General features: G+C 42.4%; 2 protein-coding genes across 2 annotated transcripts; both read left to right on the plus strand.

Annotated features, from left to right (window-relative positions):
* Positions 1-402: 402 nt before the first annotated feature.
* On the plus strand, positions 403-7,628 carry LOC118078228 (vomeronasal type-2 receptor 26-like). The gene is made up of 6 exons (XM_035102000.2): positions 403-533; positions 1,754-2,045; positions 2,929-3,786; positions 4,159-4,392; positions 4,721-4,847; positions 6,724-7,628. The coding sequence occupies exons 1-6, from the start codon at positions 499-501 to the stop codon at positions 7,626-7,628; spliced, it is 2,451 nt and encodes an 816-aa protein (XP_034957891.2). The 5' UTR covers positions 403-498.
* A 2,818-nt stretch (positions 7,629-10,446) lies between these two features.
* Positions 10,447-18,380, plus strand: LOC118078229 (vomeronasal type-2 receptor 26-like). The gene is made up of 6 exons (XM_060281299.1): positions 10,447-10,664; positions 12,690-12,981; positions 14,540-15,394; positions 15,527-15,754; positions 16,341-16,467; positions 17,479-18,380. The coding sequence occupies exons 1-6, from the start codon at positions 10,447-10,449 to the stop codon at positions 18,378-18,380; spliced, it is 2,622 nt and encodes an 873-aa protein (XP_060137282.1).
* The last annotated feature ends 51 nt before the right edge of the window (positions 18,381-18,431 follow it).

An 18,431-nucleotide genomic window follows, 5' to 3' on the forward strand; every position in this document is an offset into this window, starting at 1 on the left:
CTCTCGTGCAATTGTCCAATTAACCATGATAATAACGTCAATTCTTTCTCCCCATCCCTGGGGAGTTCCAGTAGCTACATGCAAACCTATGGAGAGTAAAAATTGCTACTAAAACCTGTTGCTAATATATCCTATTGAGAGCCTGTAGGTTAATGGAACTCTGTCAGTCTAAACAGTGATTCTTTACATTTAATAGTTCTGACTTTACATCTGCTGAATGAGCAACCACCCCACTGCAGCTTTGCTAATCACAGTCCCTCTAACAACAGAATGGAAAACAATGAATGCTTTTAAAAAATGAAGGCTTTCTGCAAGATGGTACTATTCGTTATCCTGGTATTAGCGTTGCTGCCACAGGCTATGTGCAAGGCTTCTATTGCTCTGTGCTCCATCTTAGACCCTCTTCCTATTCTTCACCAATATTATCAGTCAGGAGACCTCATAATTGCTGGCATTACATCTCAAGTTTTTATATTATCAAATAGCATCAGCTTTAAAATGCACCCATCTCAGGAACTTTCTGATGACCGTATGTATGTAACTGGGTTTTTAAACAATTTGAAACTGTAATCAATATATCCCCCACCTTTGCATCGTTCGTTTTATTGCTTACTGCTACTCTACTTTTTCTTCCCATTGTTCTGAATTTGTTGTTTTTAGGTGTGTTGGGGTGGGGGGGTGGGGTAGGATATTTTCTTGGTTCCTTCCTGTGAGGAGTTGTATCCATCCTTAAAGTGTTTCTTGGCTTTATAGCTTTCCCCACTCTATTGAATAGGAACAATTGCAACATAGTCTCCTATTTGCATTACTTTTTCTAGGCTGGTTCTGACATATTACAAAGTGATATTTAAAACCTATGGCTTGGTTGTGTCACTTAGTCATTTCTTCCCTTTGTTCTCCAACACAAAACTCTAAATACCAGGATATTTGTAACAATTGCTTGGGAATGCACACTCAATTGGCCGTTCCTTCTGCAACATTATTGGATAATCATTTTAAACCATAGTTAAATCAAACTATGGTTTAAATGTGAATGTACAGTGTGATAGTACATGCTACTGAAATGGTGGGTTCTAGAACAATTCCCATAGACATCTGGCTGTTTACTGTCTAAACCATGGGTAGGCAAACTAGTTACAGGTATGTTGCTACATTAGAATGTCATTTGATTCATACAGGTGTTGAAAACACAGTATTAAATTAGGAACGAAATATTTAAAAAAATCCTTCCAGTAGCACCTTAGAAACCAACTAAGTTTGTCATTGATATGAGCTTTCGTGTGCATGCACACTTCTTCAGATACCAAAGAAGTGTGCATGCACATGCAAGCTCATACCAATGACAAACTTAGTTGGTCTCTAAGGTGCTACTGCAAGGAATTATTTTATTTTTTGTTCCTAATTTAATACTGTGTTTTCAACACCTGTATGAATCAAATGACATTCTAATGTAGCAATGAGGTGTGTGAGCTGGGCATTGTTAGGGGGACAGGAAATCCTTTGCCTGAATAGATTTCCTCTCTCCCCCGCCCCACCCCAGCAGTTATTAACACAATCATCTTAGCATTATTAAGTAAATTATTACCATTTTCTGCTAGTGTGGAGAAGTTAATATTGCTTTATGCTTTGTGGACTGCAAGCATAAATACAAGCCATTTTAGTGTTATACCTTATCTATTATATATCTATATACATAACAAACACCCTAATCTGAATATCATGAATATCTTGCACCATGTAACCCTTATTGCAGTGTTCTAACTCAGACCTACCAGCACATCCTGGCTTTGGCATTTGCCGTAAAAGAGATAAATGAAAATGGACAGATCTTACCCAATGTCACCTTGGGCTTCCATGTCTATAATACCCAGTTCAGTGAAACATGGACCTATCTGGCATCAATGGAACTTCTCTCCAGGAGAGGCAGATTCATCCCCAACTACAAGTGTGATGCTGAGAACACTCCAGTCACAGTTATTGGTGGACCAAACTCAAATGTCTGTCTCCACATGGCAACCATCCTCTGTATGTACAAGATGCCTCAGGTAAGGGCAAAATCTAGGGAAAGAATCCTTAAGATTCATGTGAGATTTTGAAGGGACATTGCAGGGCGCATATGGTGGTATGCATATTGTCCATGGGTAGGCAAACTAAGGACCAGGGGCCGGATCCGGCCCAATCGCCTTCTAAATCTGGCCCATGGACGGTCCAGGAATCAGCGTGTTTTTACATGAGCAGAATGTGTGCTTTTATTTAAAATGCATCTCTGGGTTATTTGTGGGGCATGGGAATTCGTTCTTCTTTCTTTCTTTTTTCAAAATATAGTCTGGGCCCCCACAAGGTCTGAGGGACAGTGGACCGGCCCCCTGCTGAAAATTTTGCTGACCCCTGATTTTTGTCACTCCCAACCTTTAGTTGCAGGTAGGTTTACTCACCTTTATGAAAGAGGAACTCCTGTATTGCCTTCTCCTGAGGAGAGGCGCATTTCCTTACCATCATACAGCTTAAAGTAGGAGGTTGCCTACAATAGGCTGCCCCTCACCCAAGTCCTCCTTCTGCTTTTTAATAGCATGTCACACTCTCACCGTTGAGTAGTGTGGGATTAGCCACTTGCCAATTCCGGGCTGAACAGGAATTTTTGGTTGGCTTTTGGGTGCTCCCTTTTTCACCTACATCACACTGTTCTGACTTATGGGTTGCAGTGGGATTTGGCCATTTGGCTTAGCTGGGTTTTTGTGGACAGGTAAGGGGTTCAGATAATGGCCTTCACTGAGGCATGTTAGGTGAAGGATTTCCCAATAACTATCCCCAATTGCCATCTGGTTTGAGGAGCTGCTTGGATTGGTGATATCTTAGGTTCTTAATCTTAAATATATATTTTTTAGAACTATCTCTTTCCTCCTACCCTCCCCCCCCCCTTTTCCTTAGTTCATATACGGCTCTGCTCCAGTAATGAATGAGAAAACTCAAGCCTTTTTCTTCCACCGGATGTTCCCAAATGGGACACATCATTTCATGGGTATTCTCCACTTACTGCTACACTTCAGGTGGATGTGGATTGGAGTGGTTTCTCAAGATGAGGAGAATACAGAGAAATTTGTTGAAAAGGTGCTTCCCATTTTTTCTGAAAGAGGTATATGCTTTGACTTCATAGAAAGATTCCCCAAACTTAAATTTTCAAATGAATTTGAGGATGCAGTGAGGGAGGGCTTCGAATCCTTCATTGTTGCGATGCGAAGCACTGCCAATGTTGTGGTTGTACACGGAGAAATTCAGGACATGATAACGTTGAGAATTATACCTAAGGCTGCAGAATTTGAAGAAATACCGATACAAGCTGCCGCAAAAGTTTGGGTGATGACAGCCCAGATGGAATTCACATCACTTCGCTTACAAAGAAATTGGAGCCTACAGTTCATCCATGGCGCTCTATCCTTCACTACTCATTCAAAGGAGGTGTTGGGATTCCACACCTTTCTTCAGAAGAAGAGTCCTTCAGAAAAGGAAGATGGCTTCATTGAGGACTTCTGGGAAGAGGCATTTAACTGTTCATTCCACAAGTTTGCGGTGGATGAGATGGAAAGGGAAATCTGCACAGGGGCAGAGAATCTGGAGACTCTTCCTACATCTATTTTTCAAATGAGCATGACTGGCCACAGTTACAGTGTTTACAATGCAGTCTACGCTATAGCTCATGCATTGCATGCTATGCTGTCATTCCAGTTGAAACAACAAACATGGGCCAGTAGGGAGAGGCAGATATTTCTGAATCAACAACAGCATAAGGTAATATCTGGAATGGCATTATAAACGAGAATGCATTATAACCGTATAGAAAATGCTCTCTCCTAGAGCTTTTTACCCCCCAAGATTTAAATCAGGAACAGCCAATGTTGTTCCTTTTTGTGTTTTGTCCATGTGATGTTCAGTCCTAGTGAGCATGGTCGATGGATAGCTATGATGGAGTTGTACTTCACATCAGCTTTAATTATACATAGTATTTTATATGTGTTACTGTTGCTGCTTCAAATACTGCTGCTAATATATTTAATCTGCATTCGGCTTTTAAATGCAACTACAGCCCTCAAGTGTGAAAGATGTCATGTTGAATCCATTTGTGCATATTTATGAATTGCTTTGTTCTTCCCCTCAATCTAGCTACAACACTTTCTAAGAAGTGTCTCATTTAACAACAGTGCAGGTGAAAAGGTTACGTTTGATCAAAATGGTGAAATTGTAGCCGGCTTTGATATTATGAACTGGATAATATTCCCAAACCAGTCCTTTCAGAGAGTCAAAGTTGGAAAGATGGGTGCCCATTCTCTGGGTCCTCCAGAAAACATGATCTCTATCCAAGAGGATATCATCATGTGGCCCACGAGATTTAACCAGGTAGGATCCAAGGTTATTTAGGGTGTGTCCAATCATTTTATCAGTGTTTAAAAGCTGGCACATTGTTGCACTACAGAAGTGACTCAGTCTGAAGGGCATTGTAGAGAAGAGGAATGTTCTACAATGTTATCACATGTGATCACAATGTTATCTGTGATCAGTGGCTGCGTAAAAAATGATCTCTGTAAATGATGTCATGATTCCACTGTGGCATTGGCCAGTTTCTTAACTTCATATTCCTTAATTGTTGATTGAACTATGAGCTACCAACTAATAAAACTTAATTTTTCTGAATTGTAGTATATTGTCCTCTTTCATTTATGGACAGGCACTTCCCCATTCACTGTGTAATGACAATTGTCAACCTGGTTATAGGAGAGCCAAGAAGGAAGGGGAACCATTTTGCTGCTATGATTGCCTTCCATGTTCAGAAGGGAAGATCTCCAACCAGAAGGGTAATAAATGCTTTCTGCCACCCTGTGGTTGAAATGAAGACATGAGACACATATTTATATTGAAACACAGTCATTAAAAACAATTTAACTTGTAACAAATTTCATGATAGTTACTGTTTCTGTCAAGGTGAGAGTTGAGAAACAGTTTCTCCAGCTAAGGGAGATGTTCAGAAAACACAATACAGTGGTACCTCGGTTTTTAAATGTAATCCGTTCTGGAAGACCGTTCGAGTTCTGAAACATTCGAAAACCGAAAACTCAGTATGGAAGCCTCAATATTTAAAACTCAATACAGAAGCTGGATGGCATGTTCATCTTCCAAGGCATGTTCGAAAACTGAAGTTTCTACTTCTGGGTTTATGGCATTTGAAAACCGAAACGTTTGTCAATGGAGACATTCAAAAACCAAGGTCCCACTGTACTGCCTATACTTAACTATTGTCATTCAGATAAACTACACCCTCCTCTACCTGGCTCAACCAATTTTAAAATGTGTTGACAGAGTTCTACCAGCATTCTCTTGCCCCTTCCCCAATACCTGGCAAGAAGAACCTTGCTGGATCAGACCCAAAGTGCATCTAGTCTAGAATCCTACATGCAGACCCTTATCAGCACAAGTAGTAGAAAAGAAGAATTGTTGCTCCCCAAAAGCATAGTAGGTATAATAAGTTTATTATAATAGTTTATTATAATAATAAACTTCCCTATAAGAAAAAGGTTAGAACCATATAAAATTATACCTGGTGCAGAGAAAATGCAGAGAGGTAATTTTTACACCCTCTCTCATAACAATAGCACCTGGGGACATTCAATGGAGCTGAATGTTGGAGGATTCTGGGCACAGTGCATAATTAAACTGTGGAATTTATCCCTACAAGAGGCAGCAATGACCATTAACTTGGACAGAGTCCAAAGAAGATTAGACAATTCATAGAGAATATAGCTCTCAATGGCTCCTAACTCTCATGGCTGTGGTCTGCCTTCACTGTCAGCGGCTTTTAACTGCAGCAGAGGAGAGTGCCATTGCACTTATGTCCTGTTTTAAAGATTCCCTTGGGCTTCTGCTTGGCCACTGTTAGAACAGGATGCTGGGCTAGATGGGCCACTGGCCTGATCTAGCAGGCTCTTCATTTGTTCTTAAAATGATTGAATCCCTCTTTTAAAGTTGTTTTGGTTAGTCTTGCGGCAGGTAATTCCATACTCTAGGGTTATGCTGCATGAGGAAGTGATTTCTTTTATATGCCCTTAATATCCTACCATTCACTTCATTGTATGACTCAAAGTTGTATATTACTATCGAAGGAAGAACACTTCTCTTTATCAACGTGCTTCATTTTATTTTACAGCTCTATCATCTCCCTCTCCCATTAGTCAAATTGATTTTTTACCTTCTCCAAATGTTTATTTACCCAGAGAAGGTTGTGGTCTCAATTTAGAAACTATTGCTGCAAGGGTGTTGTATATATGTCACACAAGGCAAAAGAAATAAAAAGAAACAGGATTTCATCATATCCAGATAATGTGGAAGTAGGGATGATGCCTAATTTGTGATTTCTCAGCTGAAAAGTCAACTTCAGTTGTTTAGGTTTGGACTAATATCATCCCCGACAATAATATCTTCCAAAAAAGATGACATTAGAAGGGTCCAATTGTCTCTTTTAGATATTGTACTGACTTGCAGTTCCCATTCAGAAAATGAAACTGTACTGGGAAGCATTCAATAATAGTCCTACTCAGAGTACACCAACTGAAGATACGACTTCTTCAGGCTCATTACTTTTAATAGGTCTTCTCTGAGTAGGACTTAGCTGAACACAATGTGCTATATCTACCAGGGGTTTTTATATGTACAGAGAACCATGTTTTACTTTTACAGATATGGATGACTGTTTTCAATGTCCAGAAGCTCAGTTTCCAAATCGCAACAAGGATGCATGCATTCCAAAACGTATAAGCTTCCTGTCTTACGAGGAACCTTTGGGGATCACTTTAGCTATATTTGCAGTATTCTTTTCTTTCATCACAGCTTTAGTGTTTGGGATCTTCCTTAAGCACCGGGACACGCCCATTGTCAAAGCCAACAACCGCGACCTCACCTACACTCTTCTCGTCTCCCTCCTGCTCTGCTTCCTTTGCACTTTGCTATTTATTGGTCGACCTGAGAAAATGATGTGTCTTCTTCAACAAACGGCTTTTGGCATAATCTTCTCGATGGCTGTTTCTTGTGTTTTGGCCAAAACCACCATTGTGGTTCTTGCTTTTATGGCAACAAAGCCAGGGTCGATCATGAGGAAATGGGTCGGGAAAAGACTGTCAACCTTCATTGTTCTTTCCTGCTTGTTTATTCAAAGTACTATTTGTACTGTTTGGCTGGCAACCTCTCCCCCTTTCCCAGATTTTGATGTGTACTCAATGAATGGAGAAATTGTACTACAATGCAATGAAAGGTCCAGTGTCATGTTCTACTGTGTCTTGGGGTTTATGTGTTTCCTGGCCGTTGTCAGCTTCACTGTAGCTTTCCTAGCTAGGAAGTTACCAGACAGTTTTAATGAAGCCAAATTCATCACCTTCAGCATGTTGGTTTTTTGCAGTGTGTGGTTGTCTTTTGTTCCAACCTACCTGAGCACCAAGGGGAAATACATGGTGGCAGTGGAGGTCTTCTCCATCTTAGCCTCCAGTGCTGGGTTACTGGGCTGCATCTTTTCCCCTAAATGCTATGTCATTTTGCTGAGGCCTGACTTGAACAATAGAGATCAGCTTACAAGAAGAAATTTTAAATAATAAACTCACTAATGATCAAGTTTATAATTCTGGTCCAGGTTAATTTAGCTGCAAGTCTTATTGTTTGCAAGGGGACTTGCTGGTCTGTTTTCAAATTTTCTGCCATTAATTATCTTTTGGGACTGATGTATTTATTTGGAATAGCATGATTTTTTGATTGATTTTTTAGGAAGGTGTCACAAAATGATTGCCATGGGGGCAGGCCCATTCCCAGATTGGTAGCTTTTTCAATTGCTCAGTCACAAAACAACCCAAGCTGGTTCCTCTGTATTCACATAAACATGATTTCTTCAAAATCTTTAGTAATTGATTTGAAATCTATACAAAAAACATTGTAATGCAGAAATTACTCTCTTCTTCATTGTACATTCATTATACGGTAGCAATTTTCCTCATTTTCTAATAGTAACTCTGTTGCGCAACAGTGAATTAATCAACACAGAGTCTTCTTCATAAACAGAATAAAGTTTACTGAAGAAAATAAACTTGTTCAGAAACAAGCACAGTCAAAGAGCATATACAGAGTGCTCATAACAGCTTTCTTAGTCTTCACAGAGGCACAGATATTTGTTACTGATTAACTGTAGTCCTTGAGCTGCTCTTGTCTGCAACAACACAACATACTGGCTGACACACACACACTCTACACTATGAGGCCCACAGAGATGGCTGGTTACATTTATAGGGAACCCAAGATGAGTCGCAAGTCACAGTGACACAGCATTTTACTGCTAACAGTTAGGCTTGAAAGATTTGTGTAGGCCTCGTAGGCTGCACTGCCTAGGCCTTGCCTGCTTCTGCTCTCAAGAACCCTTGTCTCATTACAAACTCAGCACTACCAGCACATCCTGGCCTTGGTATTTGCTTTAAAAGAGACAAATGTACCGAACTGTCCTGTATGATGGCTCATCCTTGAATGGCTGCCATATAAAGAGTGAGGTGCAACAGGGCCGTGTTCTCATTCCAACTCTATTTGGCATATTCTTCTCCCTATTGCTCTCACAGGCTACTGTGTACACCAACTCAAGGAGTGCTTGGGTTCTAGTCAACCTGGCATGACTCCAGACTGAGGCAAAAGTGTGGTGGGTCCTTATCTGAGAGATGTTTTTTGCAGATAATGCAGCCTTGACCTCACACTCTGAGGAAGCTCTTATAGAGACACATCAACCATTTTACCCAAGCCTGCATGGAGTTCAGTGTTACCAGCACTTCATGCATCAGCATTAGTGATCACACACTTGAGGTGGTAGACCAGGCATCCCCAAACTGCGGCACTCCAGATGTTTTGGCCTACAACTCCCATGATCCCTAGCTAACAGGACCAGTGGTCGGGGAAGATGGGAATTGTAGTCCAAAACATCTGGAGGGCTGAAGTTTGGGGATGCCTGTGGTAGACAAATCGGGTCCTCCCTTACAAGTGTTGTGGTGGGACCTGGCAACCAGACCCTGTGTTGTGGGTGGGAACATTGGAGTGGCCACAACACCCTATTGGTGGTCCCTCAATCTTAGAAGCAATTAGGCCTAAGGGACGCCAGTCAAAGTGATCGAGGGTCCACTACTTAAGCTGATGCCCGTGTCCCTGAGCTTCCTCTTTGGGGCTCAGTGCATCGGAACACCCACCCACCTCTCCCTATATTTAGGGCTTGCGTTTGACCTTGCTATGCCGTCGTGTGTCGCCTGCCGTTGGGACAGGGGCACGGCAGGAATTTTCCCCACTTGGCTGATTGGCTGGTGCCATTTGGGTTTCACCTGCCATGTAGCAAATCGTCACAACTTGTAAGGTTGCGGATAGGCTCTGGTTCAGGTGGATAGAGGTGGCAGGATGCCTAGCCATCCCTATGCGTTGGATATTCCTTTAAGAAGGAATCCACGGACTCATGGTTGGTCTTCCCTATGAGGGGTTGTGCCCAGAGCCTGAGTCCAGGGGACATCTGGGTGGAGGCTTAGCAGGGTCTTGCTTGCCACTGTCCCAGGTGTTCACCCGAGGCTGACTTATGGTTGGTGCCCAAGGTCAGTGTTGCCTGCAATGGTGCAGGGAGCTAGTCGAACCAGAGCCTACACAAACACTCACTTGATTGTAATCAATAAAGTTGTGGCCTAAATTCTGCCAAAAACCAAACCAAAAATTTGAGTTTTGTCTGAATTTAATTTGGGAGTGGTTAAAAGGTCTCCACACACAATTTTGGATATCTGGGTTCCACTATAATCTTAAACACTCCATCAATACTGAGCTGCACAATTTATTGGGGAATGTATTCCATTGCTGAAAAACTAAGCACTGCTTTGGTTTGTACCTTTTGCAAAACATTATGCCACTTTGACAAATAAAGACCATCCAAACTGAACATTCCTTTGTGTTCCATTTTCTCCATTGTCTGGGGCTTGCTATGGGTCATTGTAAGCCTTTGTGTCTCTTGCTGACCCACTTCAGATAAACACTGAAACTTTCTGAAGATGTTTGATAAACGTGTTTTCTTCTGCAATGTTCCACACAACCCCTAACTCTGAGCATGCAATTTTCTCCCCTGCAATTATTTCAAATTCACCATTGTTTGTTCAACTTCTTCATCGTGTCCCACAGGATTCCTGGTAGCCAAAAGCACAACTATAAACCACGAATGAAGGACTAATTCAGAGCTGAGACTTGGTAAAATTGGGATTCCATTATTCTGGTCACTAAAGCTAAATCCTGACTTCAGATCATGAAATGATACACTAAACGTGTGATCATGCAAGTTGAGATGTGTTATACTCAAGGACAATTGAAGGACAACGTGTGAACAGTTGATAATTTCAAGAAGGAAAGTTGGTGTGCAAAATGTTGGCTTTAATGGTGCTGCAATTACTGCTGCTGCTTCAGACAGTGAGCAGCATTCCTACAGCCAATTGTGTGATCGGTAAACCTGCTCCTATTCTTCACAGGTATTTTCAGTCAGGGGAGTTGACCATTGGTGTTATAATGTCTCAGATCTTCATCATTTACAACCTTATAACATTCAGAAGACATCCCTCTCAGGAGTTGATTGATGACTTTATGTAAGGAGCTGAGTATGTTAACCATACCATACAAATATATATATAAATGATGTGTGTGTGTTTTAAAAAAATATCTAAATGGTGTTGTATTGAAAATAGTATAAGGTAATTATATATATATTTTTAAAATCAACACATTATATATAAATAACTTATAGGTTACATTTTTAAAAAGAAAAAATGCTTTCTAGCAAGCATCTAAAATGACAACAACAACAATATATGCCACCCATCTAACTGGGATGCCCAGCCACTCTGGGTGGCTCCCAACAAAAAATAATGAAAGCATGGCACAACATCACACACTAAAAACGTCACTGAACAGGGCTGCCTTCAGATGTCTTTTAGAAATCATGTGTGGGCAGGAGCCAGGCTCTGGGGCCTGTAGTGCTTTGCAGGACTGGGGCCTTCCTCAGCTTGTTCTGGAGAAGCAAGGAGTGGCCACTCAGGTGAGGCCACTTGATAACTCACTGCACCTGGTGGCAAGAGCCGGGAGGGATAAAAGCTTAGCATGTCCCTTCGGCTCTCTGCCACAGCAATGCGATCCTGCCTTGTTGCATCCGGCCTCTTGCCCCAAGTTCCTTGACCTTTGGACCTCCGCCTCACCTTGCTCCTTGACCTTCGGACCTTCGCCTCGCCTTGTTCCTCGACCCTTGGACCTCCACCTTCGCCTTGCTCCTCGACCCATGGACTTTCGCCCCTGTGACGCCCTGCTTTCCGGTCTTCGATTCCTCAACCCACGCCTTCCTGCAGCTTGACCTTCAGCCCCGCACCACCTGAACTTTTGTTCCAGCTTCCTCACTGCCATCTTGCCTCCTGACATCCCTAGTCAGGACTGCTACCTCCTGCAGACCAGACCGTGACAATGTAGCTGTTTTATTTTTTTAACATCTGCTGGGAGGGTGTTCCATAGGGCAGGCATGATTACCGAAAAGGCCCTCTGCCTGCATATTGAGGTTGCCTGCTTAATGTAAACAAGGGAGTTCCAAATTATAGCTGCTGCCGGACTGACTCCTCACAAATGTGACACTTGTAAATGTGCGTGTTCAGTAATAGTTGATATATGTATCGTGGAACTAAAGAAACAGGCAATTCACCTTTTACTCCAAAACCATAAAATAGCACTCCTACCCAGAATCTACACACAAGTAGGCAATAGATTATCCACAGCCAAGCACTTTATCACTGAAGGTAGTTTTGCTAGATTGCCTCTGCTTCACAAATAAAATGTCATATTGCAAGTTTTCTATGCGATGGAGGACTACTCCCATAAGAAGTAAACAAAATTACATTTAGGTTGTAATGGCTGACTATGGATATCATAGCTGCCAAGTTATCCCTTTTTTTAAGGGATTTTCCCTTATGCTGAATAGGCTTCCTCGCGAGAAAAGGGAAAACTTGGCAGCTATGATGGATATTCAATTGCGTTCTCAAACAGTAGGATGTATATGCATCCATGTCTGTAGAATGAATTGACCGTGAACTTTGTGCAACATCTAAAACCAAGAATTTCCTGTTTTTCAGTCTTTGAAACATTAGCTTTATGTGCCACAAAACAGTCTTATATGTCATATGGAGGGAACCTATTCATAATATTAACACAAATGAGTCAGTGAGTTGTTTTGAACATTGAGAAGGGCCGGCTCTAGGTATAGTTCCGGTGGTGCGAGGCGCCAGGTGGGGTGCTGCGCGGCGAAGCTGCATGGAAGCCATGCTGTGCGCTGCGAGGGGAGGCGCCAGAGCGATCTCCATGCCTCAGCGCCAGGGCACCCGACCTGCTCGAGACTGCCCTGACATTGAGCATGTGTGCCCATGTGTATTGACTTCTAAACAAACTATGTCATTGAGCTAATATTTCTAGAAGTCAAATGTCCAGCTCTGTGGGTCAAGGTTCTATCACATAAACTGGAGGATACAATATGCCTTAATGTAACATACTTAAGAAACACATTTTGAACCAAAAAATAATAAGTATTAGTCTCTGAAACTGCTGCATTCTAATATTTCACATGATTCACATTGCAGGATACTGACACAGAACTACCAGCACATTTTGGCCATAGTATTTGCAGTGAAGGAGATCAATGGCAATCCCCAAATCTTACCCAACGTCACTCTGGGTTTTGACATCTATAATAATCATTTTAATCCAAAATTCACATACGAGGCCTCATTGAAAGTTCTTTCCACACATGACAAATTCATCCCTAACTACAAATGTGATGTCCAGAACAATCTGGTAATGCTTATTGGAGGTCCTAGTTCCAACATCATTGGAGAGACCGCAGGGATACTGGGAATCTACAAGATTCCACAGGTAAATTGTGTTTATGGAAAATATTATTAAGATGCAGGTTTTGAGTTGGGAAGTGGAATGTGATATAAGTGAAATTAAGAAAAGCACTATGCATGCTGCTTAAAGGTCAAATTCTGAGTGAGGCATCTTAGTAATAATAATAATAATAATAATTAATAATAATAATAATTTATTTATACCCCGCCCATCTGGCTGGGTTTCCCCAGCCACTCTGGACGGCTTCCAACAGATAATTAAAAAAAATAATCTATTAAACATTAAAAGCCTCCCTAAACAGGGCTGCCTTCAGATGTCTTCTAAAAATCTGGTAGCTGTTTTTCTCTTTGACTTCTGATGGGAGGGCATTCCACAGGGTGGGCGCCACTACCGAGAAGGCCCTCTGCCCTCTGCCTGGTTCCCTGCAACTTGGCTTCTTGCAATGAGGGAACCACCAGAAGGCCCTCGGTACTGGACCTCAGTGTCCGGGCAGAATGATGCGGGTGGAGACGCTCCTTCAGGTATACTGGACTGAGGCCATTTAGGGCTTTAAAGGTCAGCACCAACACTTTGAACTGTGCTTGGAAACGTACTGGAAGCCAATGTAGATCTTTCAAGACCGGTGTTATGTGGTCTGGGCGGTCTCAATTTATCACTGTGGCTCTGCTTTAACTTAAATGTTAGGATCAGGGGTTCCTTCTGCAGGATCACTCTAACATAAGTAGCAAAGTTGCCAATTTACCCAAGATCTCCCCACCTCCCCTTCTTCCATTTAGGCTTGCCAGTATCAACTGCCTCAACTTTGTCCTTGCCGTGCTTAACAGACTCCCTATAGAGCAGGGAGAAGGTGTCAACATACCCCCCTTTCGAAATTCTCTCTTTAGTGGCCTGTAGAAGGTGAAAACCCAGAAGTTTCTGCAAAAGAAAGGGCCTCTCCCCTAAATGAACCATGGGGGTTAGAGGCAGTGCAGATGGTCCTGCAGCAATGACCCTAAGGTGGTGGGCAGAGCAGACAGAAAGGGCCTGATAGCTGAGGCTTGGTCTGATTCAGTGTAAGGTAGCCTTCAGTGTTCCTGTAAGGGGGAAGGCTTATAGGGAACAGCCTCCACTAATCCGATTAAGTTCCTCGCAGAGCAGAAAGTCAAACAGCGGATCAGATTACAGGAGGCAGGAAGCAGAGAGTGAGGGACAAGGCTCCAGCAGTGTCAAAGAGCCTCCACTCCGAGCAGAGAGGGAGGGAGAGGGGCAGGAAATGCAGGGAAAGCATTCAGAAGGACAGCCCTTTCCCCCAACACCTGAATTGAGGTGAACGGCACGCCGTAGGACAAGGGGGAGGCGCTTTGGCATTCCCAAGCTGTTACGTTGGACACGAAACAGGAAGAAGCCAATGTGAGGTTCTGACTCAGACTAAGCAGACATGTTTTCCATAGACTTTGCACTGTAAATAGAATGCACCATAATAAACACTTTAAGACAAGCAGGCGTGGAGCCTCTTTACTCAAGAGTAGCCGCAAAAACCTATGACAGTTCCTAAATACAGCTTTACTTCCTACCCGCTGCTGTTTTGCTTTATTTTATTTAGATCGCATATGCCCCTGCTCCAGAGACAAATAGCAAGCCCCAAGATGCTTTCTTCCACTGGATGTTCCCAAATGGGGCCCAGCAGCATAGGGGGCTCCTGAAGTTGTTGCTGCATTTCAGATGGAACTGGATTGGAGTGCTTCACCTCAATGTGCACAGTTCAAAGATTTTTGTAGAGAATCTGCTTTCCATGTTTCCCCACAATGGCATTTGCTTGGACTTCGTCAAAACCATACCAGATATAGGATTTTCTAATCAACTCCCTGAAATGGCAGAGGAGGCATGCAGGATTATAAATATTACCATGGAAAGCACAGCCAATGCAGTGATCTTCCATGGTGACTATCAGGCCATAATGAACTTAAGAATTTTGCTCGAGCTCTCCAAGTTCGAAGGTTTATCAGTGAGAACAAAGGTCTGGATTATGACAGCAGATGTGGATTTCACATCAATTCCTGCTCAAAGAAGCTGGGACATTCATTTTATCCATGGAGCTGTATCCCTTGCAGTCTCCTCAAAGGAGGTGGCAGGGTTCCAGGAATTTCTGCAAATGAGGAACCCAACACTGGAAAAAGAGGATGGTTTCCTGTGGGACTTCTGGCAAAAAGTATTTGATTGCTCGCTCCCCAGCTCTGATGAAGACAAGAGGGATGGAAATAACTGCACTGGGGAAGAGAAACTGGAGTCTCTTCCTGGGTCTGTTTTTGAAATGCGCATGACTGCCCACAGCTACAGCGTCTACAATGCCATCTATGCTCTGGCACATGCTTTGCATGCCATGTATTCTTCCATATCAAAGCACAGGACAGTGATGAATGGAGATAGATGGAAGGACCAGAATAAGAAGTCATGGCAGGTAATCCTATTCAATGTGATCCAATAACCTGAGATTTCAACTTGCATGATATTCCCCTCCTCGGAACAGGGACATGCAACAATTTGCATCTAAATATGTACATATGTTTGCATTTCGTCCTTTTCTTTTCAGCTCCCCCACTTTCTGAGAAGTACCCCATTTAACAACAGTGCTGGAGATGAGGTTTCCTTCGACCTTAATGGGGAATTAGTAGCTGGATTTGATATTATCAACTGGGTGACATTCACAAACCAGTCCTTCCTTAGAGCAAAAGTTGGGAGGATAGACCCTCTGGCCACTCCAGATAAACTGTTCACCATTTCGGAGGATGCCATCATATGGCCCAGCAGGTTCAACCAGGTAGGACCCATTTGCATTGAAACATATATTTAATTCCCTTCCCAATAACATTAGTGGTTCAGTCTTTAGAAAATGAAAATTGTTGGCCCTGCCTGCTGTCAATCGAATTTGGGATCCTTTGGGAGGTAATGTATGATATAGAATATGAACGAACGAACCTCAATTTCCAATTCAAGATTTCATTTCACATTTGAGGCATCTATCTTCACAGGAATACCATGTACAATTGTATAAGCTTAGCAACTACCAAACCAAAAGGCCAATCAGAAAACTAAAGTTAAAGTAGCCATCATCATCTGCTGTGCTCCAGATGGCTTGGTCTACAACTCCCGTCAGTCCCAGGCAACAAGACTGGACTGGTGCTCTGAGTGAGTTGCAGTCCAAAAAATCTGCTGGGCAACAGGTTGGCAAATGCTATTGTAAAGCATAAGGCCATAGTAAAGGAAACCAATTACAAATGGGTAGAAATGTTGAAAAATGGCTCAGTGTTGAGCTGCTGAAATAAAAGGGAAAATAATTATATTTATGCTCATATTTTCACATTTTTTTTGTATGATAAACATTATATTATTTCATTTGTTGACAGGTACACCCTCTTTCAGTGTGTAATGACAATTGCCTTCCTGGTTATCACAAGACAAAGAAGGAAGGGAAACCATTTTGCTGTTATGATTGCCATCACTGTCCAGAGGGGAAGGTTGCAAACCAGAAGGGTAAGAAATGCTGTGTAAACATTATATCCAGTATTTATATGTCATGGTGCTTAGACAAGTTACCATAACATTGCAAGTTATTCATGCTTCTGGTGATGGCTGAATAAATGCCACATATTGAAAAGGATGTGTGCCATTATGGGTAGCAAGGACCATTTGCCTTTTGAGAAATCTTATGGCTCATGGGCCAGTGGTGGGCATGGCTAGAAGTACCGTAATTGTGGGGTGGAACAGGTGTATATGAAGATAAGTTATTGTAGCACATCCAGACAAAATACGGCATGATAACTCTGACCATGTGAAAGCTACTGCTGACAAAGGAATGGAGTTATTAGTACTCTGAATCTATTACAGTATGATCACATTAAAAGCTTAACTGCATGAAAATGATGGAGCATTATATTTCAGCTTTCGGTTAAAACTATGTACTGCTGAGGACACGGGTGGCGCTGTGGTCTAAATTTATTAAGGAATTATAAACATTTATAGAATGTATATAAATACATAACAGGGATGCGGGTGGCACTGTGGGTTAAATCACAAAGCCTATGGCTTGCCGATCAGAAGGTCAGCGGTTCGAATCCCCGCGATGGGGTGAGCTCCTGTTGCTCGGTCCCAGCTCCTGCCCACCTAGCAGTTCGAAAGCATGTCAAAGTGCAAGTAGATAAATAGGTACCGCTCTGGCGGGAAGGTAAAGGGCGTTTCCGTGTGCTGCTCTGGTTCGCCAGAAGTGGCTTAGTCATGCTGGCCACATGACCTGGAAGCTGTCTACGGACAAATGCCGGCTCCCTTGGCCTATAGAGCGAGATGAGCGCTGTAACCCTAGAGTCGTCTGTGACTGGACCTAATGGTCAGGGGTACCTTTACCTTTCTTATGTACTGCTGAGCATTGATTACTGAGATTTTCTATCTATTTATCCATCCATGCATGCATCTATATCTATCTATCTATCTATCTATCTATCTATCTATCTATCTATCTATCTGGAATTTCATATGTATTTCTTCCAGATATGGATGGCTGCTTCCTGTGTCCAGAGGGGCATTATCCAAATATTAACAGGGATTTCTGCCTCCACAAAGCTATAACCTTCTTGTCTTATGAAGATTCTTTGGGGATAGGTTTGGCCATTGCTGCTCTCTCCCTTTCTTTCACTACAGCTCTGGTGCTGGGAACCTTTATGAAACACCACAAGACGCCCATTGTCAAAGCCAATAACCGGAGCCTTTCCTACACTCTCCTCATCTCCCTCCTGCTTTCTTTCCTTTGTGCCTTTTTATTCATTGGTCGACCCAATGCGGTGACATGCCTCCTTCGACAAACCACTTTTGGGATCATCTTTTCAGTGGCAGTTTCTTGCATGTTGGCCAAAACCATCACCGTGATTCTAGCTTTCATGGCCACCAAGCCAGGATCCAAAATGAGGAAATGGATGGGGCGGAAAGTGACTGCCTCTATTGTCCTTTTGTGCTTCCTTATTCAAGTCACTATTTGCACTATCTGGCTGGCCACTTCTCCACCGTTCCCAGAATTCGACATGCATTCAGCTATTAGTGAGACTATTGTACAATGCAATGAAGGGTCCGATGTAATGTTTTATTGTGTATTGGGCTTCATGGGTTTCTTGGCTACTGTCAGTTTCACTGTGGCTTTCCTAGCCAGGAACCTACCAGACAGTTTCCAGGAAACTAAGTCAATTACCTTCAGCATGCTATTGTTTTGCAGTGTTTGGTTATCCTTCTTCCCTACCCACCTCAGCACCAAAGGCAAATACATGGTGGCTGTTGAGATCTTCTCTATCTTGGCCTCCAGTGCCGGATTATTGGGTTGTATCTTTTTCCCAAAATGTTACATCATTTTGCTGAGGCCTGATTTAAACAAAAAGGCACATCTAATAAAGAGAATGATTTGACCAATGTTTTCTGCATCTTTTGCTTTGGACTGTTCTTGAGCTCACTTCCCA

The sequence above is a fragment of the Zootoca vivipara genome, chromosome 13 (genome assembly GCF_963506605.1).
Source record: "Zootoca vivipara chromosome 13, rZooViv1.1, whole genome shotgun sequence".
NCBI lineage: Eukaryota > Metazoa > Chordata > Lepidosauria > Squamata > Lacertidae > Zootoca > Zootoca vivipara.